This window comes from Chrysemys picta, chromosome 10 (genome assembly GCF_011386835.1).
Source record: "Chrysemys picta bellii isolate R12L10 chromosome 10, ASM1138683v2, whole genome shotgun sequence".
Classification (NCBI taxonomy): Eukaryota; Metazoa; Chordata; order Testudines; family Emydidae; genus Chrysemys; species Chrysemys picta.
This window is the reverse complement of record NC_088800.1, coordinates 49,982,888-50,008,823: the sequence shown is the minus strand read 5'-3', so window position 1 is coordinate 50,008,823 and position 25,936 is coordinate 49,982,888. Positions and strand designations below refer to the sequence as shown.

The 25,936-nt window shown below is 46.5% G+C and overlaps 1 protein-coding gene across 12 annotated transcripts in view; it reads left to right on the top strand.

The window, feature by feature from the left end:
• The window catches only part of TBC1D24 (TBC1 domain family member 24), a 104,068-nt gene that overhangs the window by 48,125 nt on the left and 30,007 nt on the right, over window positions 1-25,936 (top strand). For 4 of the 12 annotated variants that reach the window (XM_065558655.1, XM_065558658.1, XM_065558656.1 and 1 more), the window contains exons 4-8: window positions 1,945-2,103; window positions 6,560-6,623; window positions 9,066-9,161; window positions 9,656-9,890; window positions 23,938-25,927. In XM_065558655.1, coding sequence (XP_065414727.1) covers window positions 1,945-2,103; window positions 6,560-6,623; window positions 9,066-9,161; window positions 9,656-9,890; window positions 23,938-24,206 — 823 coding nt within the window. In that variant the 3' untranslated portion in view covers window positions 24,207-25,927. Of the gene's footprint in view, window positions 1-1,944; window positions 2,104-6,559; window positions 6,624-9,065; window positions 9,162-9,655; window positions 9,891-12,566; window positions 18,703-23,937; window positions 25,928-25,936 lie in introns of those variants that run through there. The other 8 variants (XM_065558664.1, XM_065558665.1, XM_065558662.1 and 5 more) reach the window with 4 other exon arrangements.

Below are 25,936 nucleotides of genomic sequence, written 5' to 3'. Positions count from 1 at the left end.
GAACCTCCACCCCTGACTGCCCCCTGCTGCTCCATCCAATCCCTCCTCACATTCCTAACAGCCCCCCTGGACCCCTGTCCCCTCCACCCCCCTCCCTGTCCCTTGGCTGCCCCCTGCCACCCCATCCAACCTCCCCTCTCCTTCCTGACAGCCCCCCCGGGGTCCCTGCCCCCATTCAACCCCCCTGTTCCCTGCCCTCTGACTGCCCTGACCCCTATCCACCCCCCGTGCCCCTGACCACCACCACCGCAAACTCCCCTGCCCTCTAGCTACTCCCCCCTCCCCCCCCTTACCACGCTCCCTGGAGCACCGGTGGCTGGCGGCGCGGCTGCACCAGGACAGGCAGCCACGCCACCTGTCTGCAACCAGCCACGCATAACGCAGCACAGAGCACTGGGTCAGGCCCTGGCTCTGCAGCTGCTCTGCCCCAGGAGATCACAGCCCTCTGCCAGAGCATTGCACTGGCGGCGCAGTGAGCTGAGGCTGCGAGGGAAGGGGAACAGTAAGGGAGGGGCTGGGGGCTCGCCTCCCGGGCCAGGAGCTATGGGGCCGGACAGAAAGGTCCCGCAGGTCGGATGTGGCCCGTAGTTTGCCCACCTCTGCTTTAGGAACTCTTCCAGACTCTTTGTCTCCATTGCAGAACGATCCAAGGGGACACCTATTTCCACCCAGAGACTTTCCAACTGGATCTCTACTTATATCTGCCTGTGCTATCAATTAAAGGAGACAATTCCGCCAGCCTGCATCAGGACTCACTCCACTAGATGTGTAGCTACCTCCGTGGCTTTTCTATGCAGAGTTGCTCTGCCTGACATCTGTAAAGCGACCACTTGGACTTCCGAACACACATTTGTTAAGCATTATGCCCTTACTCAAGGCCCTCTCACTGATACACGATTGGGCAGAGCTGTATTATCTACCGCATTCCTACCAGATCCGCACTCCCTACCTCCTTGAGATACACTGCTTTTCCGTCACCTGGAGTGGAGCACCCACAGGGACATCTCTCAAAGAGTAGGTTACTCACCTGTGCAGTAACTGACGTTCTTTGAGATGAGTGTCCCTGTGGGGTGCTCCACTACCCACCCTCCTCCTCTCTACTTCAGAGTTGGGGTAGTCTCCGTTGTAGAGAAAGAATTGAGGAGACTGGTCGTGCACACGTACTATTAAGGCACACTCAGCGCGTGGGGCAGGCTCTGCACGTGCACGACCGGTATGAGTATTTCTGTCAAAATTTCTGAACGAAGGTGCAGTGATGCAGCAACATCTGGAGTGGAGCACCCCCAGGGACGCTCATCTCGAAGAACATCAGTTACTGCACAGGTGAGTAACCTCCTCTTCTCAATAATCCTATGACTTCAGAAGCCAGGGCTTTCAGAAAACACCAAATATCATGAGACTCATGATAAAATTGTGGGAGATGGCAACTCTGTGATCTATGTAACTCTTGTGTGACTGGGATATTTGCAGGAATTCTCTAATTCCACAAATACAAACAGGACTCAAGAGACAAACAAGTGTCAGAATATCTGGCTGGACCTGCTGTATTTTCTCCCCTGTGGGTTGTATCTCTCTAGTGCTCGTACTAGTGGGGCTATCCTTGAGTGGCAGATCTAACTGAATTTGTTTTTTAAGGTCCTGATATTTCCCCTGTTCATTCAAACATTTAGTTCCTCTGCACCAGCCATTGATAGCATGGCTGAGTAAGAGCTGCAAAGTTCTCTCCAGTAAATCTACTAATCATCATGGATTCCACCAAACAGCAACAGTGTTTCTTTCCTTCATCAAACCACACTGTCCTCACCTCGTGACCAGGAGCTTCAGAGAGTAGGGTACTTACCGAGGCACTTCCACCTAGGCATGTTTTCACGTTCAGCTGTCCCCTTTGTGTGTTGCTTTTCAGATTATCTTCTCTCTCTCAACGGTGTCTCCCATGTTTCACAGACAGAACGTGCACTTGGCAGTGCATGCTGAGAACTTCAAGTCCGAAATCGTCAGCGTGAAAGAGATGAGAGACATCTGGTCCTGGATCCCAGAGCGCTTTGCACTTTGCCAGCCCCTATTGCTTTTCACCACCTTGGAGCATGGCTGCAGCCTAAACAGGTAACCTCGTCTTTCCCTGTTGTACACGTAGAAAAGAACAGCCAACCAATGCTAACTGGGTACAGAAATCCTCATCCAAAGCATGGCTCACCAAAATGTGCATCCAAAGACTATTATGGGAGTGATAGATTGCAAATGCCAGGGAAGTCTGAATCTCTCCTCCCCCATCTCAGTTACAGTTACCCCAAGGATAGCTTCTAAAATTAGAGGCTAAGGTCCTGCCTCCAATTAAGGCTGGACTCCACCACTGGGGAGATCAACGCTGCTGCAATCAATGTAGCTGGGATCGATTTAGCAGGTCTAGTGAAGACCCACTAAATCGATGGCAGACCACTCTTTGGTCAACCCTGGTACTTCAGCTGTCTGAGAAGAGTAAGGGAAGTTGACTGAAGAGCGTCTCCTGTCGCCTCAGCACCATGAAGACACTGTGGTAAGTCAACCTAAGCTCCATGAACTCCAGCTACATTATTCACATAGCTAGATAGCATAACTTATGTCAACTTAACCCCGTAGTAAAGACAAGCCCTCTGTGTGAGTACTAGTCATGAATTACCACTGTTTGAGTGCTAATCTTAGGAATTATAGTTAATTCATAGAATCATAGCAATGTCAGGCTGGAAGGGACCTTGAGATCTCATAGAATCCAGCCCCTTGCACAGAGGCAGGACCAAGTAAACCTAGTCCAACGCTGACAGGTGTTTGTCCAATCTGTTCTTAAAAACCGCCAATGACAGGGATTCCACATCCTGCCTTGGAGGCCTGTTCCAGAGCTTAACTATCCTTGTAGTTAGATATTTTTCCTAATATTTAATTTAAATCTCCCTTGCTTCAGATTAAGCCAATTTACTTCCTGTTCTAGCTTCAGTGGACATGGAGAACAATTGATCACTGTCCTCTTTAGAACAGCCCTTCACATATGTGAAGACTATCATCAGTCCCTCTCAATCTTCTCTTCTTAAGACTAAACATGCCCAGGTTTTTAACCTTTCCTCATGGGTCAGGTTTTCTAAGCCTTTTATTAGTTTTGTTGCTCTCCTGTGGACTCTCCAATTTTTCCACATCTCTCCAAAAGTGTAGTGCCCAGAACTGGATACAGCACTCCAGCTGAGACCTCATCCCTGCCAAGTAGAGTGTGACAATTACCTCCAATATCTTATATACAACACTCATGTTAATACAACCCAGAATAATATTCGCTGTTTTCCCACCTGTATCACATTGCTGGCTCGTATTCAGTTTGTGATCAACTATAACCCCCAGATTCTTTTTAGCAATACTATCTCCTAGCCAATCATTCCCCATTTTGTAGTTGTACATTTGATTTTTTTTTTCCTTCCTAAGTGTAGTATTTCTCGTTATTGAATTTCATCTTGTTGATAATACTTAGTCCTGCCTTGAGTGCAGGGGACTGGACAAGATGACCTCTTGAGGTCCCTTCCAGTTCTATTATTTCAGACCAAATATCCAGTTTCTCAAGGTTGTTTTGAATGCCAATCCTATTCTCCAACACGCTTCCCACCCAGAGAAAGTAAACTTATTAAGTTTGCAGACGATACCAAACTGGGAGGGTTTGCAACTGCTTTGGAGGACAGGGTCATAATTCAAAATGATCTGGACAAATTGGAGAAATGGTCTGAGGTAAACAGGATGAAGTTTAACAAAGACCAATGCAAAGTGCTCCACTTAGGAAGGAAAAATCAATTTCACACATACAGAATGGGAAGATACTGTCTAGGAAGGAGTACGGCAGAAAGGGATCTAGGGGTTATAGTGGACCACAAGCTAAATATGAGTCAACAGTGTGATGCTGTTGCAAAAAAAGCAAACATGATTCTGGGATGTATTAACAGGTGTGTTGTGAGCAAGACACGAGAAGTCATTCTTCCGCTCTACTCTGCGCTGGTTAGGCCTCAACTGGAGTATTGTGTCCAGTTCTGGGCACCGCATTTTAAGAAAGAGGTGGAGAAATTGGAGAGGGTCCAGAGAAGAGCAACAAGAATGATTAAAGGTCTTGAGAACATGACCTATGAAGGAAGGCTGAAAGAATTGGGTTTGTTTAGTTTGGAAAGAGAAGACTGATAGGGGACATGATAGCAGTTTTCTGGTATCTAAAAGGGTGTCATAAGGAGGAGGGAGAAAACTTGTTCACCTTAGTCTCTAAGGATAGAACAAGAAGTAATGGGCTTAAACTGCAACAAGAGAGGTTTAGGTTGGACATTAGGAAAAAGTTCCTAACTGTCAGGGTGGTTAAACATTGGAATAAATTGCCTAGGGAGGTTGTGGAATCTCCATCTCTGGAGATATTTAAGAGTAGGTTAGATAAATGTCTATCAGGGATGGTCTAGACAGTATTTGGTCCTGCCATGCGGGCAGGGGACTGGACTCGATGACCTCTCGAGGTCCCTTCCAGTCCCAGAATCTATGAATCAGAGGTGGATTAAGATTTATTAGGGACACAGGCCAGGGGTTGCTCTCGGGCACCCTGACACCCCACCCAGGGTGGAGGGTCCGGGGCTCCCCACAACAGCCCAGGCTCCCTGGGCAGCTCTTACCACAGCCCAGCTTCGGCTTCCAGCCTAGCCAGGGAACGCGGCCTCAAGGGGGAAGAAGAGGAGCAAGGGGCAGGACCATAGTTCTAGTGCCGGTGGGGGCCCCCCCCCACACACTTCTACACAGGTTATGGTGCTCCTGCAGGTGCCCCCAAATTGGCCGTGGCCCCTGGGCACAGGCTCCATGGGCATCATGAGTTAATCTGCCACTTTCCCACCTCTCTCAGTTAAGTGTCATCTGCAAATTGTATAAGCCCTACTCTCCACTCATTATCCGTGTCCCTAATGAAAATATTTAAATCATGCTAAGCGTGAAAATGTAACTGCTGTAACTGGCTGGGTTGATGATGACCAGTCACTCACAAAGATCTTACATTGCTGAAGCTCCCCACCGGGCACAGCTGTGCTCCCAGTGGGGAGCAGGGAGCTGAGAGCCCAAGGGGCCAGCCTCATTCCCGGCAGGGAGTAGAGAGCCTCAGAGGGGCAGCTGGAGCAGGGAAATCCGCACCTGGAGTCTGGTAGGGAGCCAAGAGCCCAGGTAGCAACCCAGCTGAAAGTGGGGAGCCAGGAGCCTGAGCAGCAGCGCAGCTTGGAGCTGAGACCAGGATGCAGCCCAGCTGGGGAGCCAGGAGCCAGCTTTCTTATCAATTGCATGACAAGAATGACAGCCAATAGATGTAAGTAACGCACGTCACCCTAACTACACCAGCATAAGCCCTACTCATCTCGTGGAAGTGGAGTTATGTCGGTGTAGTATGGCACATCGGCAGGAGCAAGGCTGTAGTGTGTACACTAACATAATTAGGTCGGGATAAGTGGCCTTATGTCGACCTAACGCTGTCGTGTAGATCAGGCCTAAGACTTGTCTTAACCCAGGAGATGAGCCCCAACCTGCCAGTCCCTTCGGAGCAATGCACACTGGCGCTCTGAAAGCTTCACGTTTCTCATGATAACAATAAGCAGAGGTTGCTTACTCTACCCTTGGGAAGAAGAAGGGAAAGGATAAGCTGCAAAAGGAAAGAGGAACTTAAAAATATGCAGGATGGGACTGGCAGGAAGAGTGTAACAACAGGAGTTTAGTTTGGGGGAGAGCTGTCATGGATTTTAAAAATCCAGGTATGTGGTTTAAAAAAAATTCCTGAAAATAAAAATAGCCTAGCAAAATCCACTTCCCCAGTTGTCTCCTGTGAAGTTGCTTTTATCCCTGAAATGTGTTAAAATGGTACAGCCTAAAAATTAACAGTCAAAATATGTCAGTCTTGCTCTGTTCCCAAGACAAGTGAATTTGTTATAGCAATAACTTGGCATCAGATGAAAGGCATTATCCTTGATCTGATCCTGTGTTTACAAAAATGACAAATAAACGGGATGGGAGGTGAAGCTACCAAGAGTGAATTACCAAGAGAAAGAAACAGATAAGTGGGTTCCTTCGTCTTCTGTCCCAGCACAGAGAGCCTGTGAGAGTGACACACATCAGTGAGAGGAATGAGCCTCAGCATTTCCCTGTAGAGGCAGAAAGCTCTTAATGCACCATGACACCAACACACAGGGCCTGATTCTCTGCTGTCTGGTACCTTGCATAGTCATTTACCCCATGCAAAGTGATTGTAAAATGATGCTGTTCCGATTCGGTAGTGTCTTCCCCCCCCTACTGTGCTCAGGTGTCTCTGCAAGGTGCAAGTCAATGGAGAATCAGGCCCCTAGTCTTTTTCAGAGCTTGCTGCTATCCTCTGCCTTATGTTTTTGGAGATGCTGGCAATGGTACAGTCAGCCCCGAGCAATCATTGTACCTCATGCCAGCAAACAAATCTTAGGCTGGAGAGGTAGTTCGGGCACTGTAGATCACATACAACAGTTAATGTAAGCAGTGTGATGTTTGCTTAAGGAGCCATCTCTTCACATACCAGGTTCTATTCTCACAGCGAAGGACATGAACCAACTCTCCTCATGATCAAGACAACAGCCAAAGAGGTAAGTAGGGTAAAAGGTAACTGAGGAAATGGTGATGCCACATACCACCTGGTTGCCTAAAACCCATCCTATCCTACACAGCTTATTATACAAGGAAGAAGGAGATGGTGTAGAAATTCATTTCTTATGGCCACATGCTTTTGACTTAGGTACTCCCTGTGGTGTTCACTAGCCATGGGGGACCTCCAGTAAATTTTATACCAGATTAAATATTTTAACCTGGGTCCAGGTCTGGCATCCCCTTTGTTGTAGTCCATATGTGATGGTGGCAATGGTACCAGATTGCAGTAACTTCCACGAGATCCCTGACATCCATTTTATTATGTACGTGCCCTGTTAGGATGAGGACTGAAGTGAGAGCCTGTGGGATTGTGCTGAACTGGATTTTTGTGATCTAGAGAAGGCATTTTCCTTTTGCTCAAGGATAACCTGGTACAGTAGTAGTGCTCAAAAGGGAAAGCAGTACTGGGTTTCCTATTACACCAAAAAAAAAATTAGAGTTCTTATCTTATGGTTATGATAAAACCAAATGCACAATAGGAGTGAAATTTCATGGAGCTCTGAGATGAGCCACTGCACATGAGTAGAGGTCCTCTGGTGGCAGAGAGTGAGGGCCTGCTGCTAAATACTGTGTGGCTTTTAAAATTCCATTACAATATTGAGCTCCTGCTGCAGCCTGTGGATTTCTCTCTGGTTTTATCCTTGCTGGATGGCTACACCAAACTCCTGCAGCAGTGGAGGCCTCATTGTGCTTTGTTGCTCACATATAGTGCCATTGCAGTCTGCAGGGGTCAGTTTCATTGGGTTTACATGCAAGTAAATTAAAGCAGAATTTGTCCCATTGTTTCTAATCCTCAGGCCACAGGGGCTAGGTAAGTGGCTGGTGTGGTGCCCATGATATCCAGAGGAAGGGGAAAGAGTGCATCTGCCATCATAAATTTAGTTTGCCTCTTGGCCTATAGAGTGCTATTAGCTCTAGCTGTGCAGGTGCTGCTGACCTCTGCATGAAGAGAGCAAATAGTGATCTGTTATGTGACCCCTTAGAAAATAAGGAAGAAGAGGAAGGAAGGGGAGAAATGTGAATAGTGTAAAAGGACACTGTCTATTTTCTGTTTTGTACTTTCCATGTTTATAATTGCATCTTAGAAGCTAGAAAAAATAATTTACTAATTTCCCCACTTCCCTTCAGATATTGTGTTGGGTTTTTTTCTTGCTTCTAATGGAGCAAATTCCAGTATTAGGCCACCTTTTTGTTACCTTCTGTGTAAGCTTCATTAGCCTTTTCTATGCTAGCAAAGCTACTCATTGCTAATGGGTGTCAGCAGTGGGAGAAGTTCTGCTGGTGCTGACATAGGCACAGGAACTAGAGGTGTGGGGGGTGCTGCAGGATCCCGGTCGCTGGCCCTGTGCCTGGGACTCCGCTCCCAGGCCCTGCTCCCAGGGTCCTGACTGCTGGCCCCAGCCTTTGCCCCCTTACCCCTGTCCAGGTCTCCCCCTCCTGGAAACATAGTACTGCTCCCGGCCTCAGATCAGGGTGTGTGGACAGGGGTAAGGGGGCTGGCTTTCAGCACCCCCACTATTAAAAGGGTCCCAGCGCCACTGGGTGCTGAAAGAGATTTAACTGCATGCCTAACCTAGCACAAGTTGTGCTGAATGTGTGAAACCAGGCTGTCTGACAGAGTCTAGAGTGGTGTATGTCCTGGGCTATCCTAGCAGTTAAACTGGGCTCAGCACCAATTCATCTGCACTTGCTGCTGTGGACGAGATTGTTGAAGGCAGCAGACATGCTTGTAGTTCTCTGGAATTATTGCCTGTTCGCAGCTGCTGCACAGCCAAGTCTCGTGCTCTGATACGAGTGTTGATGCTTTTGGTACCAAAACAAGGAAGTGGCTATTTGGCTTCCACAATTTTATTTCTGTGCAACTAGGTCTGTCTATTATGCTTCTTCCTGTGGTACTTACATGCCCCCCCTCCCCCGCCATAATATCTGAGCACCTAACAACCCCCCTTTGGTGCTAGGCAGGGCTATTATCTCCATTGTACAGATGGGGAACTGGGGCACAGAGAGGCTAAATGACTCACCCATGGTCACACAGGAAGTCTGTGGCAGAGCAGAGCAGGGAATTGACCCTTGTTCTCCAGAGTCCAAGGCTAGCAGCCTATCCACTGGATCATCCTTTCTCTCAGAACTGGTGGATGTAAAATAATTTTTAAAATTTAGAATCTGCAGGCCATTCCCCAGCTGATCAGAATCTAGATCTAGCTTTAGGTCTAAATTACTTGTGTCCTCTTAATCCACTGATCTTGAGACTTTCAACATTAAACTACATTAGACCTTGAGTTGTGGGCTCCAAAACCTTTTGGTATCAGTGAATTTAAAATACCCTGTTTCTTATTAGTAGTAACTGGTGAAAAGCCTCCTGACCTTGCCCTTTGCTCTAGGTCTGTGGCGCTTATTTGTCAACTGACTGGAGCGAGCGCAGGCGAGGAGGGAATAAACTGAGTTTCTTTGGGACAGGAGAATGCTTTGTATTCAGGGTAAGTAGTAATCGCAGCTCTGCCTCATGGAGATGACTGGATTTTAATAGCTAATCAGTAACTCCCCTTTTCCACTTAGAGTGGAATATATGGGCTGACAAGCTTGTGATCCAGCCCATGCCCTTCTGGCCTTAAAGTCTATGGAATCCCTTATGAAAGGGTGTGGTAGGAGATTTCCTATTCAACTTTATGGGGAGGGCCTTTTTCCTGAGTACAGAATGATTCTCACAAGACCTGGGCGTGGATGCATGCCATATGTAGTAAGGTAATTCAGAAACCACCACGTATTACCAAGTCTTATTCTCAATCCTCTACATGGCAGAGGTCTTTCTGGCACCATTCCTGTCCATTATGCCAAAGGGTTAATCTGAATCACTCACCAGTGATACTGGCAGTGTCTGAGCAGCTCCAGGGCTGCTTTGTATTCAGAATCCTTAGTGGAATGGATACTCACCAACTGATTCCTGGCTGTCTTCTCTTTTCCTCTCACCTAGCTGCAGCCAGAAGTGGAACGCTATGAGTGGGTGATAATCAAGCACCCCGAACTGGCCATGACTACTTCTGAGCCAGGGGCTAAGTCCACGCAGGTTTCCACTGTCCTGTCCTCCAGCAGTATCCCCTCGGACTCCTCGGATCGTCTTTCTCCCTTTCTAGCTGCTCGTCACTTCAACTTGCCTTCAAAAACTGCTTCCATGTTCATGGCTGGCAGCAACGAGTGCATCATCATAGGTAAGTCTGTGCAGGATCCATGCAATTATTCTGTCAGCTCTTCCTGCCTATCACAGCAAAAAATCAGTCAAGCTGCTTGTAGCATTTATGCCATTCTTACTGTAGCTAGAGTGAGAAAAGTGACTATGAAAACATCCTGCTCTGCCAAATTTTGTATCAAAACTTGGATATCACACTTCTAAAGAGAAAACAGTGTAAGAACTAGATGCTGCAGGCACAGCTCCACCTATGTTCTTCTGCACACATGATTGCAAATAATTCTGGAATAAGGACTAAGCTGGCAATGAAGTGGTGTTGAAGCACAAGGTGAACTAGAATACAGCAGCTTGCTCTGCTGCAACTATAGTGGGTCTACAGTGCTGCTGACTGTGGCAAAAGCCTATTAACTAATAAAGTAGTCAGTTATGATTGAAAATGCTGACAACAGTTATGTACTGAGAAGTTTTCCCCAAAACAGTTTTTCTGACAGCTGCAGTTTTAAAGCGCGTCTACTAAAATCTGATAACAGGGTTGGAAGAGACCTGCTTTTGAGAGCATCTAGTCCGATGGTTACCACATCAAGACTTCAGCTGTAACATCTAGTGCCTACTGATTCCTATTTAGTAATATGCACTGTAGTCCACAGTGGGTTGGCCTGCTCCAAACCCAACCAGCTCACAACACAAGGTCAGTTGAAAGCTAGAGAGCACATGACAATCGGAGACCAGTGATGGTGTATCGTGGCTCATCACAAAGCTCTCTTATTAAGGGAGGCAGTACTAGTCACATCCATCTTAGTGCGTCAGAGCTGTATGTGGGAATTACTGCCTTGTCCAGTCTCTGACACAGAACAGGATTTTCACTGCACTGACCCCTCCAGTATGTTGTGCCTTATCTAACTGTCTTTCTTGTGTAACTGCTCTTCAGACAATACCCTTCATTTTGTTTTAGCTGGGAGTCTTTGTCATCTCCCTCCCAACAAGTATGTCTTTCATTGATCTAAATTAATTGAACTGAATTTCTTGTCCCTCTAAGATCTGTGCAAAATTCTGTCAGTCTGGTCTCTCGCAGATCTGATCAACATGCAGTACACTTTGGAATATCTTTTATAATGATCTAGAAGATTGTACCAGTTCCTTTTAGTACCCTGCTTTGTCTCTCTCCCCAGTTTGATATTGCTCATTAAGTTGTCTGAGTGTTTCTATCTTGATTTGTCACATGTTCTATTTACCGTATATACTCGTTCATTAGCCCGTTCGTTTATAAGCCGACCCCCCAAGATGGATAGGTAAAAATAGCAAAAATCGTATGACCCTTTCATAAGCCGACGCTATATTTAAGGGGTTGGCAAACTTTGGCTCCCGGCCTATCAGGGTAAGCCACTAGCAGGCCTGGACATTTTGTTTACCTGGAGCGTTCACAGGCACGGAGCCCCTCAGCTCCCAGTGGCCGCAGTTTGCCGTTCCCAGCCAATGGGAGCTGTGGGAAGTGGCACCACTTTCGACATTTGCAGAGCACACAGACAAGTTCTAGTGACAATGTACCCATTTTGTCGACATTCAACAACCCAATTATTGAGATCTTTCTCCAGCTCAGGAAATGAAGCACACCTCGTTGGACATTTTTTCTTGCTTCTTGGCATGTCTTTTAGTGTTTTATTTTTTCGCCATTCTCTTACTTGCTTCTCATTGATACAGAATTCACAAGCAGCGCCACAATTATTGTTTGCTTCTGCATATTCAACAACTTCGTTTGAACGCTGCGTGATAATCAGACCTTTTTCTTTTGATTTCACCATTGTTCATTTTAAATACTAGTATGAAAATAGATTACTATTATTATTATTGTACTTATAGATTTTTGTAGGACTTTATATAGGAATGTCACCTGCTTTATCACTGTCAAATTATTATTGTTCTTTGTTTATTTCAAAGCAGCCCTGTAGATTGTCATGTCTGTGGGGATAAAAGGCTATTTCAATTTTATTAGAGATTCCATCGATTCTGCATATTATATTTTCATATTGGCTCGGACTTATGAGGTCCATGGGTAGAAATGCATGAAGAGATCAAATTACACGGTAGCGGACTGACACCAGTGCTATAGTACTATAGTTCATTGTATTTTTCTGATTGGCTTGTAAGACATAACATTTTGTGAAATGCATGGATCAAATGTCATGCAGATCTGCAGCACTGCTCTTTTAGTATTCCTTTCAAGCCAATCTAGTCCACTAAACAAAGCCTTTGCAACTTTAAAAGGCTGCAGTATTGACATCAATAAATGGGTCAGCAAACTTTGGCTCCTTGCCGATCAGGGTAAGCCACTGGCAGGTCGGGATGTTTTGTTTACCTGGAGCGTCTGCAGGCATGGAGCCCCTCAGCTCCCTGTGTCCGCGGTTCACTGTTCCCAGCCAATGGGAGCTGCAGGAAGGCAAGCAGGTGTGGAGCCAGTCTGCCTGGGTTATCTTCCATGAATTTGCCAAAATGGTCACTTGCAGTTCTGCTAGCTTCATTAGAATCCATGCATAGAAACGGGTGTCCTTTGTGCTAAAAGAGCAGTTGAACATTGTGGTGGGTCTTCCTATATTCCAGCTGTCCCTGGAGATAAAGGCCATCAAACCCCTTCTCTGTGTAGCTGTAAGTTTCACATCCTGAGAAATGCAAAAGCAACGTAACATTCTTCCTCTCTCTGTAGGAGGTGGTGATGGGCAGGCCCTCTACCTTGATGCAGACCTCAACCATGGGAGAACCAGCCACTGCAATACTTTCAATAATCAGCCACTGTGCTCTGAAAACTTCCAGATCTCTGCCATGGAGGTGTGGGGCTTCAAGGACACTATGAATGTCTGAGGCTATAACCATCATCAAAACAATGAGCCTGTCAGACATCTCAAAATTCTCAAGACAAATACTAATGCAAAAGCCAAGCTAGCACAAAAACTCCACTAGGCTCCTTCTAGCTTAGCTATTAAGGAGCACACTAAATGCAGGGCTTAGTTGTTTACTGTTGCTCCTTATATGCAACATGTAAAGGACTAGGTGGTGCATCTGGTTAATTCCTTTTACCTCTGGCAAACTGGGTTCAAACCCTGATTTAGGTAACAAGTGGAAATGTGGATATCTCATTCTAGTCCTGAGTGGACGTGTATCCATATGCAATCAGTCTCTGAGGCCAGGACTGAACAGCAGCATTCTGCTCATCAGGATGCAGGTATATTGGCAGAGCTGTGTGTGGCTTGTACAGTGCCTGGCTCGTGCCAATGACATCAGTTTGCCACTTGCAGGAGCAGAATATTGGTTTATAAAATATTTGACACAGAATATTGGTTTATGAAATCAATGGCTTTCTATAAGTGGACTTTGCATATGGGTCCATCCATCAGGCAGATCCATGTATCCATTTTCAGCACCCTTTCCTGAGCAAGTCAGCAAAGCTTCTGAAAGGAACAAAGACTAATAGTTGTCTTTCCCCACACCTGAAAGCTTGTGTTCTTCATCTGCTTGCAGAGTCTGCCCCTCTGTAGGAAGCATCCAGTCTGGGAAAGCACTTCATTCAAAGGGCTGACTTTCTGTTTACATTTCTATTACATATCAGAATCGTGACTTCCAATTGTAATATTATGATTCATGGCTCAGGCAGCTAAAAGCCAGCAGGCTATTTGCAGGGCACAAACTCTTCCCCTTCTTCGTGGTTCCTGGAAGCTGACATGAGACTTTGCACCGGGAATGATAACTGGCTAGGCAGGAAATTAGCAATTGGATGCAGAAACTCAATGCCTTCTCCAAAGAGAAGCGGATAAGGGTGGTTGAGTACCTACAGAAACAGAAAATGATCACATCTATCAGTTCTGTCTTGTGTCTGGGAATGTACTATTTCCCCAGACAGGCTCTAGGGGGTGCTGTTTCTATAGCATCTGAATCTGCCTATTGACTGGAGAGACTAGTGCTCTCTCAGTGTAAAATACAGCCATGCTTTGCCAGTAATGCCTTGTGGTGCAAGTTGGACAGGTGTGACAGTCCTTTCTTCTTGCTTGAGAGTTCTGGCAGCACTTCTCCACAGACACGCTTGGTGACTGGAAGTGATTTCCTATTGCCTGACACCTGAAGTTAGCAGTCCAGCTTTGAGACTTGTCCTTTCCTGGCTTAGTCTGTGCATCTCAACAGAGGATCAATGTGAGCACATGTTAGAGAGATTCCTCTGAGTACTTCAGCAGAGTGATTACTAGTGAGGGGGAGTTCTACAGCCAGATGAAGGGAAAAGAGAGCACTGTTTCCTCACCAGGTATATAGTGACATCAGTTGCATTAAAATAGAGAACCTTGATTATTACCTTTTTAAAGGTGCATTTCTTTTATAAAGGAAGATCTAAATATGCAGTGAAAATCAGTGGCCCAACTCTTAACTAGGCTGGGCAAGATCTCCTCAGAATCCACTGTCTCAGATGAGGCCACATCTAAAGGGACTGTCAGACAGTTGTGTGACTTTGGCAGGGCACTGCCTCTCAAGAACCCACTGGCAAAGCTTAGCCTGGAAGATGAACAGCTACTTGTGATACCATTGTTGGAAGCCCTTCCATAAGAACCCAGGTCAGTAACAGTTCATGGATGCACCCTTTTAAAATGATAGATGTACATCAAACTGTCTGTTTGTAATCAGAATCTTTCGCTTGTTGGTGAAGAGCAGCATCACTTACTCCTGCAAGAGCTGGTAACACCGCAAGCACTCATGATGGAACAAGGAAGCATTGTCCTTGCCCTGTGCATCCTTGCAGTGCGTTGAATGTGTTTGGAGAGGGCAGCTGTCATGTGGCTAACCCAGCATCCTGGGTTCTGACCTTGCTGAGTAATAGCTGTAGGAGCAGACTCTTCTATTCTGTGTGAAAAATATACATTTGTCAGTGTTAAATCTGAACAAATATTCTGTTAGAATCTTAAGCAGCTTTGGTTCCAGCTTGTTTTGCTGCTCACCTTGAAAAGGCCTCCCTGTGCCTGTGAGTATAGCTGCAATTGACTGACAGCCCATACCGTCTGGCATGCTGTGAACTTTGCAGTACTCTGTTCTGCGCATGGCAGAAGCACATGGGAGGTGAGTGAATGAAGTTTGCACCTGCTTGAAGAGTCAGTTTCCAGATTTAAATGGACTGAACTAAGCCCCTTTTAGCTTCCAAGTGATAGCGTGCACTAGCCGTGGGGCACGTGTCCACCCCCACAGTTGCACCGTTGGGGTTCTTAAATGTCAGTATTATCAACTGGCTCAGCTAGTAAAAAATAGTTCATTTCAGTGCCCCCTTAAGATCAGTCAGCAGGAGTTTCCATTCCAGATGGCTTATAACAAAACTGGTCTGAGAAGCTAATTGCCCGTTCCAGGCACGGTTCTGGAAGGTTTCCTATGCCAGGATGGAATATTGACATTTTTACCAAAGTAACTAAGCTGCAAAGGGAGCCTAAGCAAGCTGAGAGGGTTACGTGTGGCAGCTCTGGTTCCACTGTAGCCTGGCTGTCCCTATTTGCATATTGCTGAGAGTGATAGTTAAGTTTGCTGATGCACCCATGGCAATGCTGCTGAGCACAGGCCCTGGAGAACAAGCTCAGGTCCATGATCTGTAGACAATTACTTCATTAACTGCTCTGGTGTGGATGGATCATCTCTCAGTACCTGGCACTGTAAAATCTCTACGGTGCCTTTAACTTTCCATACAGAGCTCTCATGTCTGTTTCTCAAAGCAAATTCTTTCCAGACTGAAAGAAACTAGTGGTAATTCCTATCCATGTGTCTATTAATTGAGCTTGTAACAGATTATATCATCCACCCGCACCAATGGCTGTTGGCTGAAAAGAACCTTGCGTGATTGTACCTTGCTTTCTACAAGAACTGGCAGGTGTCCATCTATCTGTAGGATATTGAAAAGCAAATGTCATATCACTTTTGATGCTTAATGGCATCTTATCAACTTCCTTGGGCAAAGGATTCATTCAGAAAATGCATTAGGTACTTTGGGGGGGGGATCTCTTAAATATGTTCTCCCCTCTGCCTCATTCTTCCAGCTTGTGTACAGGATGTTCTTAGCAGTAGCTTTCATGTAATTAAGATATCACCTGTCCCTTGAGCTCTGGGTTGGCAAGAGTGGGAGACTTTCACATTAAAGCAAATCTCTTCATTTAAGTCTGTCTGCAAAACACATCCAGACACATTCTGGTTTTCTTGCCTTCCCCCACCTCTCCCACATGCTAGACTTGAGCCCTGCCCCACTCCTCAAATAGCATCTACAGAATCCTCCCTCCAGACTGCTAGGGTGGAAACGTAACCCCACAAAACTGCTTGAATAGAAGATGACAGCAAACTCGGCTTTAGAATACTAGGCTGGTTTTTCAAAGAACCCTCAGGGAGGTAGGCACCCAAATCCTGCTGAAAGTCACTGGCATTTGGGCATCTGCTTCTTAGCAGCAAAGAAAAGCCCAGTTTTGACCTTTGCCAGGATTGCATTGTGTAGAAGTAGCAGATGCCCCTAATCCTTCCAACATGGAGGGCCCACAAAGAAGCCCCGAGGGTATTTCTACACTGCAGCTGGGAGGTGATTTCCAGCACACGTAGACAGACTTGGGGTAGCTCAGTTCAATCTAGTGCACTGATAATAACAGTGTGGATGTTGTGACATAGGCAGCAGGTCAGGGTATCTACCCATGTTCAGACCTGCGGGCTCAGGTAGGCTTGGACTTGAGTGGCTAGCCTGAGCCACCACCTCTCCCACCGTGTTCACACTGCTATTTTTAGCACACGTGCTTGAGCTGAGCAAGCGCAAATGTCTGCCTGGGCTGGGGATCACACTTCACAGCTGCAGTGTAGACGCACCCTAAGAAACCTATGCAGATGGCCTGTTACCCTATTTCTGCAGGTGACCATAGCAGAGTCTTCACTTCCTTCTTAAAGGAGCTCACTACATGGGTAATGGGAGTCTGTGGTGAGTAGCTTCTCATGATGCAGTCTGTGTCTAGGCATAGGCCTTGCAATTTGAGGGAGGGGGAGGATACAAAAAATGACTTGGAACGAACACTACCTCACCAGGGTAATTTGGGGGTTCCACTGCATGAACCCCACTACTGGAAGCAATGGATGAAGCTGTGCTAGAAGTAACTTCTCCCCTTGCCCAGATGGGTGGGGTAATTAGTCACCCCTCTACTGACTGCCATCTGTGTTCATATCACTCTTAGAAGGAATCTATTGCAGCAGCAGTTTGTTTTACCAGGAAGTGGTGCTAAAAGATCTCATTAGGGTGAGTATTTGAGAAATAAAATCCCAGAAGACCAATTTAGTGTACACAGGTCTGGCACGTGGATAACCCAACCTGACCAAGAAGCCACAACAAACAAGCAAGAGGAATTGTATTATATAAAGCTGTCTTTCGTATTCTCCTTTTGTAGTTATTCCATAAAAAACTAATGCTCCTTTTATATGTAAATGTTCATGTATAATATTTCTCTTTGTGAGCCTAAGGCAGCTCAGAGCTGTGGCACTATAAGCTGAGGACCTGTCCCTTCCTCTCCAAAGATGGCATCTTCTATCTGGCAAAGATGCATCTTCTATCTGTGATTAAAAATTGATGTTAAAGAGAAATCCATCCAGGTTCATGTAAATCAGTGAGCGGTGTTGTCTATGTTACATGCAGAGCTCTTGGGGCTGGGTACATAGACCAGTTTTTGAGAAGACTGCTAGAGTGGGTGACTTCTCAGAGATCAGGGCTCCAGCTGGGAAGTATGTAGTATGACGAGTTACTTTACTGTAACTCTGAACAGCCTTTGACGACATGTCCCTTTGGTGGTGGTATTGCGTGTTATCAGTGCCCTTTGATTTATGCTGTTAGTGTGGAGCTAAGGTTCTGGTTGTTGAGATGCAGCTGCTGCTCTTTAAGAGCATCTCTGGCTTCCTGGGAACCCATTTCTGAGTTGTAACTTTCTATTAGAAGGTTTCTGGGGATGGGGAAGGCCGGAGAAGACTAGAACCACCTCCCCATGGCATCTGAAAATGGGCTGAACTCATTGTAAATAGCCTCTGACCTACTTACTGCACAGAAGCCAACTGATATCCCACCCAGGGTGGCTGTGTCACTGGAAACCTCTGGAAAGCTAATTGCTCTCTGATAATCATGCACTTTTTGTAATAGTCACCTTCCATCTTCTGTCCCTCTCACCAGAGAGGTGACAGACAAGGAGCCTCCTTGTGTATTACATTCTCTTCTGTGGAGAAAATAGACTGAATATTACGGAAAGGGTTAAAATTATATTAGCAGAAGTATCTTTTAGCCCCCTCAAAAATAATTTTATTGCATATCAAATCAGCTGCTAATCCCAGCATTGGTATGTTTGAAAATCTAGTACCTACTGATTCACTTCTTTCTGATTTTGGTTTTAATCCTGGGGAATCAGAGTTTACACTGCCTTTTGTGTCCTCGAAGCTACACTCTGATATCACAAATGGGCAGGGACCAAGACCCCAGGAAGCTGGGGCAGAGGGAAAAGTCAGCTGCTGCAGTACACATCTGGAATCCCCCGGGGCACAAAATGCATAGAGGGTTCCGATACTGTCTCATCACTGTGTGATAACAGCTCTGTCTTCTGAGCCAATTCTTGTTTTGAGATGAATTTTGTACTAGTCTGTTTGTAGGTGATATGAATGCAAATTATATTCCGAGTGACATTTTTCTCCAGGTGATTGTAGTGCTGTCTAATTGTGACTTTCCAGGTCATGTAACTATGCCATCCATTCATGTCAGTGTTGAGTGTTTGTGACTGCACAGAATTTGGGTTGAATTATTAAAATACAATTTAAATATACAAGGTGTTGGCGTTTCCCTTACAGCAAAGCTGTCTGGTACAGATTTCTTGTTCTAAAGCCAGATTTTCTAGTAGGCACTTGCTCTGAGACATAACCACCTTCAAAAGCTACAAGGAAGAGTTGGTATCTCCAGTTTACAGATGGGAAACTGCAGGCCAGAGATTAAGTGACTTGGTCAAGTCACATAGGGAGTCTGTAGCAGAGCAGGGAATTGAGCCGAGATCTCCCAAGTCCCAGTCCAGTGTGTTAATCAAAAGATCATCCTTCCTCTCCCTCTTTCCAGATGTTTATCCTTGGCTGCACTTGCAGTTAAACAGTGTTCAGTGCCAGTTGCCAGTTCAGTTACATTTCCTGGATGAGGTTTGAGTCCAGCTGCACTCTGAGTATCCTATGTGTCATCATCACTAAGTGATGTTCTACACAGCACATTGTGCCTTCATTTACACCTGGGCAGCCCCATTGTCTTCAGATTGTTCTCAATCAGTGCCATCTAGAGCCTTGTTGTCTTCAGTGGGTTTGCACAGGTGCAACTGGCATCATTGGACAGTGTTGTTGCACCGGTGTCACTTATGACATAATTTGGCTTGCCGAACCTCAGTCACTGGTGATGATGCATGAGACAGAAAGAGCTCACTTGAAACTCTGAACTAAGGGTGAGTCTCTAGAGCTGGCAGTTAGAAAAAACAGTGCTAACAGTGCATTTTATATGGAGATCAGAGACAGCATGGGGCCTTAGAGTGCCATTTTTACATAGTCATTTCTTAGGGTAGAGCTGTGCTTTAAAAGTATTGTGAAGAGCAGGAGGGGGACTGACTGACTGACTGTAAGGGATCACTGAAACAAGCATCTCTGTAGCGCTCTGCTCCTGCCAATCTCTGCAGTTATGAGTAAGGATGCTATGGAGAATGTTTAGTGTAAAGATAGGGTCTGGCCACTAGAGGCTAGTCTTCAGCTGATCTCAAATGAGATGAGCAAGTTACTTTTGACAGATGCCAGCTAAAAGAACAACTACTTCTACTAGCCAAAAAGCCCAAGATTTAGTAAACAGTGATGCTAGTGTAAATGTATCAGTGGCTAATGAGGTCTCAGTAGGAATAGGGGTTTCTCTGAGGTTAGCTACGGAGGTAAAGTGTCATTCTGGTATCACAACAAGCTAGTGCTGGGTAGCAGGAAATGTCCCAAACCTAAAGCTCCTTTAGTGCAGGGGCTTTTACAGATCAGTAACCTGGGGTCAGCTAGCCCAGAAAGTCTAATCTTGGGCTTTGGAGCAACTGTCAGTGCTACAGGGCTTTATGTGCAAGTAGCTGTGAGAGTTAAAGCTGTACTGTTTGGGAACTGGGAGGAGGTTGCATGCTTGACTGGCAGTGTCAGAAATTGGAGGCTCGCTCTCCTATGATGGATCTGTACTTGCTTGTGCCTGTAGGGGTTCCTAGAGATTTCATGCTAGTTGTGCCCACCTTCTTCCACCCCACACCCACTCTCCTTGGAAGCTGCAAGCTCTGTCACACAGCAGTAGGACGTTGATTCTGGCACCATTTCATAATGTCAGCTAACAAACTAATCCTCCCACCAGCAAATCAAGGGTTACGGTAGACCAAAGGGCCACAGAAAAGCTGTTTGCCTCTGTACACATCCCAGCAGGGGTTTCAGTCCCATTCCGAGCTCTCACTCCCTTGCTAGCTAGCAGGCGGGCTGCCGTTTGACTGTTCTTTGCTTGTTTTTTCCCCCTGCTGCATTGAGCTGGCTCTTAGCAAGTTTTCAAACCATGCAGAGGGCTGAACTGGGTGCGTTAGTCTGCACTTCCACACAGCAGTGCCAACCAGGAATCTAGGACCTTGGCTTCATGTGCAGAATTACTGGTTGCTGACAACTGATGTCCGCAATGGGAGCAATTGAACCAGCTCTGAACACTAATTGCAAATGTAGCCCAGGACCAAACTCTGCTCAGTGCCCATTGCTCGGGTTAGTTATGCTAATGTAGACAAGGCTCCAAGGCTGTCTGTGCACTAGTCCTTTTCCTGGATAAGTCCCATCATGGCTAACACAGTGTGGGAGCCCTAGCCTAGACAAGGCACCAGGTGTGCCATGTCACCTGAACTTGGCCAGAGCAGGTCTGTGATGCCGGCTAGCTCCTGATCTGTGCTAGCGCTCCCACCCTGGCTATTACTGATGGAACTGTACTATTAGTCTAAACAAGGCTTAGCCACAGGTGCTTCCTTATTATTCCAGTACCTGGTCCTTGTAAGTGTAAACACTAGTGGTGCTAGGTGCAGTTTGTGGCACTGCTGCTCTGTTCTTCTTGGCTTTGCCTCCTCATTTTCTCTGTCTGAATCATCCTCTCAAGTTTAACAGCACCAGCCACTCCTCCCTCCCCTCCCTGCTAGATAACAGGAGGGTAATTCCAGCTGGCCCTGACTTGCTCTCTCCCACGTGAGTGGGGTTGGGGTAGCTGACTTCATGAAACCAGACAGCAGCCCAGTATGCTGGGGATCACAGTGTTCTTTCTTCCTATGTATACTCGGACCCTCCACACCATAAACAAATCAAACTCCAAACCCTCAGAGCTGGGTCTGCTCTAGTCCAGCCAGTACCGGTGTCGTTTTGACCAGCTTGGCAGGAGGAGCTGGCTAATGGCAGTGCTTCCCTGCTGGCTGCTGCTCAAGTACGGTGCATTTCTCCTGCAGGTCAGCCTCTCACCGCCTGCTGCACAATGGCCTCTGTAGCAAAGACCTGTCCTTGTCCTCTCACGTGTTAACCCCTTTTCCCTGGAACTTGTTGCTACAGCATACAAAATGCATCAAACGCATCTCGTTCCACCGCTGAGAGATGCAGGCTTGTAAATCTCTGCTTATACTCACCTGGGGTTTGGCTATGCAGTGTGGTAATGGACTGAATTTACTGGACATCTGCATTGGAATCCTGTTTAGATCACAAGTGGAATGAGTTTGACCTCAGCATAGCCCATCCATACTGCAAAATGGACATGCTTGTCAGACTGATCAAGGGAGACCCCAGGACAAAAATCACTAACATGTCTCCAGTCAGGTTTTGAGATCCATTGGCAGGAGTGGGCGGAGCTATTTACCCAGAACGTGCCTTGGTGATCTTGTCCCTTGTCATGGTCACTGAAATTTACACAGTTGGGAAGTTATACATCTTCAGCAGACACACTGTAACTTCAGAGTGTTTGGCAGGAGCAATTCTACAGCACACCAAACACATAGTAAAGGATAGTGTGGTTTGTTCCTTCATTGAAAGATTGCCTCTGTCAATTTGAGTCATGGCAGTCGGCTGACTCTGAGGTGATTCAGACAACAGGGAGTCTATTAATCACTTATTCCCCATATCACAGAACCCACAAAAGCTCTTCCTTACACCAGCTTCATCCTCAGCTGTGATTTAAAGAGAAACCCCACACTAAAAAATGTATAGTAGGATGAGCCATTCAAAGACAATGGAACAGGGGACTCCATACTTACTTCGCCTGAAGATAGAATATAGTGCACTTTAAAGTCACTCTTTGATCACCTGCTTCTTTTAAGAGAGCTTCACGCTTGTAATTCAGGTAATAATGATATCTGAACCAACTGACAAGATCTTTAAAAAGTAGGGTGACTGTATGTCCCATTTTGGCTGGGACAGTCCCCTTTTTAAGCCCTGTCCCGAGTGTCTCTTTTGTGTGTGTGTGTGTGTGTGTGTGTGTGTGTGTGCGCGCATGCAAAACTGGGTATTTGTCTAATTTGCTCTTGCCAACTGATCATCAGTTGGCAAGAGCAAATGGGACAAATGCCCAGTTTTGCCAAAAAAGTGGGGTGTGCCCCCAGTGGGGTGCGGAGGAACGTTCGGGAGGGGGGGCAAGCCGCTACAACAGCCCTGTGGGGCTTGTGCTGTGACGCCAAGTGGCTTGGGCCAACCCCGTGTGTGGGAGGAGGATGCCCCCTAAGGCCAGCCCCATCCGGGGGAGGGGGTTTGGGTGAGCCCTGAGCGGGGGTGGGGGAAGAGGCCTTGGGCCAGCAGCTCGGGGGGCCCTCGGGCAAGCCCCATGCAGTATCCTGTTTTCCCTTTGGGAAATATGGTCACCCTATTAAAAAGACTATAGCAATGCTGCTGCTAAGGGTGCACTTTATCAATGCACTTTAACCCTTCATCAACATAGGAGTATGTGTGAATTGCTCCAGACCCAGCTGTCCTACCCCATTCCCAAGAATGACTCCTAGGGGGAAGTCTGGAGTAATTGTGGACTGTAGCACAATTAGTGCTAATTACCAACCTTCCCAGTGCCTCCTGCTGGATAAGAACTGGAGCTGATGTGTGCTCCCTTTCAGCCTGTGCTCCTATGCTGTTCCTTAGCAGAGCCACTGTAACTTCAGAGTGTTTGACAGGAGCAATGCTACAGCACACCAAACACATAGTAAAGGATAGCGTGGTTCATTCCTTCATTCCTTCGCCAGAAATACTGCCTCTGTCTTGTATCATGGCAGTTGGCTGGTTCTGAGATGATTCAGACAACAGGGTGTCTATTACTCACTTTTGCCCCATATCACAGAACCCACAAAAGCTTCCCAGGCTGCAACTACCCTGACAATTATAGATACCAACAGTGGCGGGAGTGGATACTGGCCCACTGAGAGAGGCAATGGGAGAGCTGTGAGTTCCCACTACCACCCAAGCTCCAATGCCATTCCCAACATTAGCCTTGTATCTTATCCTTGCATCCTAGGCCTTGTCTACATGACAGAGTTTTGTCGGCAAAAGTTTTGTCAGCGATCAAAAAGCACTATAAGAAAATTGGTATTGCATGTTCACACTTCGCTCCTGTCGGCAGAGCGCGTCCGCACTTGGGGCACTAGCATAGACGGTGAGAGCAGTGCACTGTGGGAAGCTATCCCACACTTCCGTTCACCACCTTCTGCGGCTGGGTCTTGTGGAAAGGCGGAGTGGATTGCAGCACATCCTGGGTCCAGGCTCAATGTCCCATGATGCATTGCTTTCCATCCCAGCATTCCATGTGCTTCCATCTTCAATTTGCTGCATTTTTCAATGGTCCTTGTTTGCTGTTTGCCCCGTCTTCTCTGTGTGAAAGGATGGATCCCGCACTGCTCTGCTAACTGTCATTAACACATCACAGATGACAGTGCAGTTAATCGTGACATTCCTAACTCAACAGAATTCACAGTTGCCTGATGTGCTGTCTGACGTGGATAGGAGCAACATTAGATTATTTTTTGCATTCACAGAGCAGCTGCACACAGTGGACTGTTGCTTTTGGGCTTGGGAAACTAGCACTGCGTGGTGGGATCGTATCGTCATGCAGGTGTGGGATGACGAGCAGTGGCTACAGATCTTTCGAATGAGGAAAGCCACCTTTCCTATGGGAGCTCGCCTGAGCACTCCAGCACAAGGACACCAAAATGAGACCTGGCCTCTCAGTGGAGAAGCACATGGCAATCACTGTGTGGAAGCTGGCGACTCCAGCTGGCTACTGGTCAGTCACGAATCAATTTAGAGTTGGGAAGGCAACCGTTGGGGCCGCATTAATGCAAGACTTCAGGGCCATTAATCACATCTTGCTATGAAGGACCGTGACTCTGGGAAATGTGCATGAAATAGTGGATGGCTTTTCAGAAATGGGCTTCCCTAACTGTGGAGGGGTGGTAGATAGCGCACATACTCCAATTTTGGCACCGGACCACCTTGCGACTGAGTACAGCAATAGGAAGGGGTACTTCTCCATGGTGTTGCAGGCGCTTGTGGATCACTGTGGGCGTTTCACTGATGTCAACATGGGGTAGTCCGGGAAGGTGCATGACGCACGCATCTTCAGGAACACTGGCCTGTTCAGAAAGCTGCAAGCAGGGACTTTCTTTCCAAACCAGAAGATTAAAGTGGGGGATGTTGAAATGCCCATAGTGATCCTGGGAGACCCGACATACCCCTTAATGCCATGGCTCATGAAGCCTTACACAGGAAACCTGAATAGCAGTAGAGAGCGCTTCAACAATAGGCTGAGTAGGTGCAGGATGACCGTGGAATTGTGTGTTTGGCAGATTAAAGGCATGCTGGCAATGCTTTTATGGTAGGTTAGACCTCAGTGAGGCTAATATTTCTATGGTCATAGCTGCATGTTGTACATTGCACAATATTTATGAAGGTAAGGGTGAAAAGTTTGCTCAGGGGTGGATTGCTGAGACAGACCACATGACTGCTGATTTTGAGCAGCCAGATACCTGCGCTATTAGAGGGGCACAACAGGGGGTAATTCAAATCAAGGAGGTTTTGAGGCAACACTTTGAAAATGAAAACCAGTATTGTATCTTACTATGCTCGGGACTGCAGTGCTTAATGAAATCAAATTTTGCTAGGAAGCACTTGTGATTTTTGTGGTCTAGGATTCCAGTAAGCAAATGATTAAACTGCTTGTGTATGTCTTGCTGCCACGTGCTATCACAATTTGTAGGAAACAAATAAAGATTAATTATCATTCAAAAACTGCTTTTATTGCACCACCACCACACACACACACATGCTTGGTGGGAAAGGAGGTACCAGGAAAGGGCTTACTTTCAGAGCTGTGAGTAAGTCCAGCTATCATTTGAAAAGGTGTCCATGGGGGTGGAATGAACAGGAAAGCGAGAAGTCCCGGAAAGCAGAAAGGACTGTGTGGAGTTTGGGGTGGGGGGCATGGGAAAGAGTTCTGAATGTGCTGAAGGGGAAAGCGGGCACGGATCTGCTCAGTCTGGAATGTTATGAGGGACTTCAGCATTTGAGTTTGCTCCTCCATAACTTTAATCATCCTCTCAGTAGCATCCTTAACAAAAGCCTCATTTTCTTTTCTGTCCTGCCTTTTGATTTCCCTCCATTGCATGTGTTCCCTCTTTTCTGCATCTGAGTATTGCAGCAGCTCCCAGAACATGTCCTCCTTGCGCCGTCTCAGGCATTTTCTTATCTGGCAGAGGTGCTTCCCCAGTGTGTAGGGGGTGCCTGTGAAGGCCACATCTGCAGAAGCACAAGGAACAATACACAGAAGTATGATTGTTAAGTGCATACACAGCATTGAAACAGTACAGTAAAATACACCTCTAATAACATACCATTCACTTTCTCACTGACCCTTGACAAGCACATGTTGGCGAACACCCCAAGCACGGTGAGTTTAGCCCGAGGCGGGAGGCATTCTACATGGGGAGAAAAACAATATGAAAGGATCGCGGGGTAGTGGGACAATATTCTAAATTT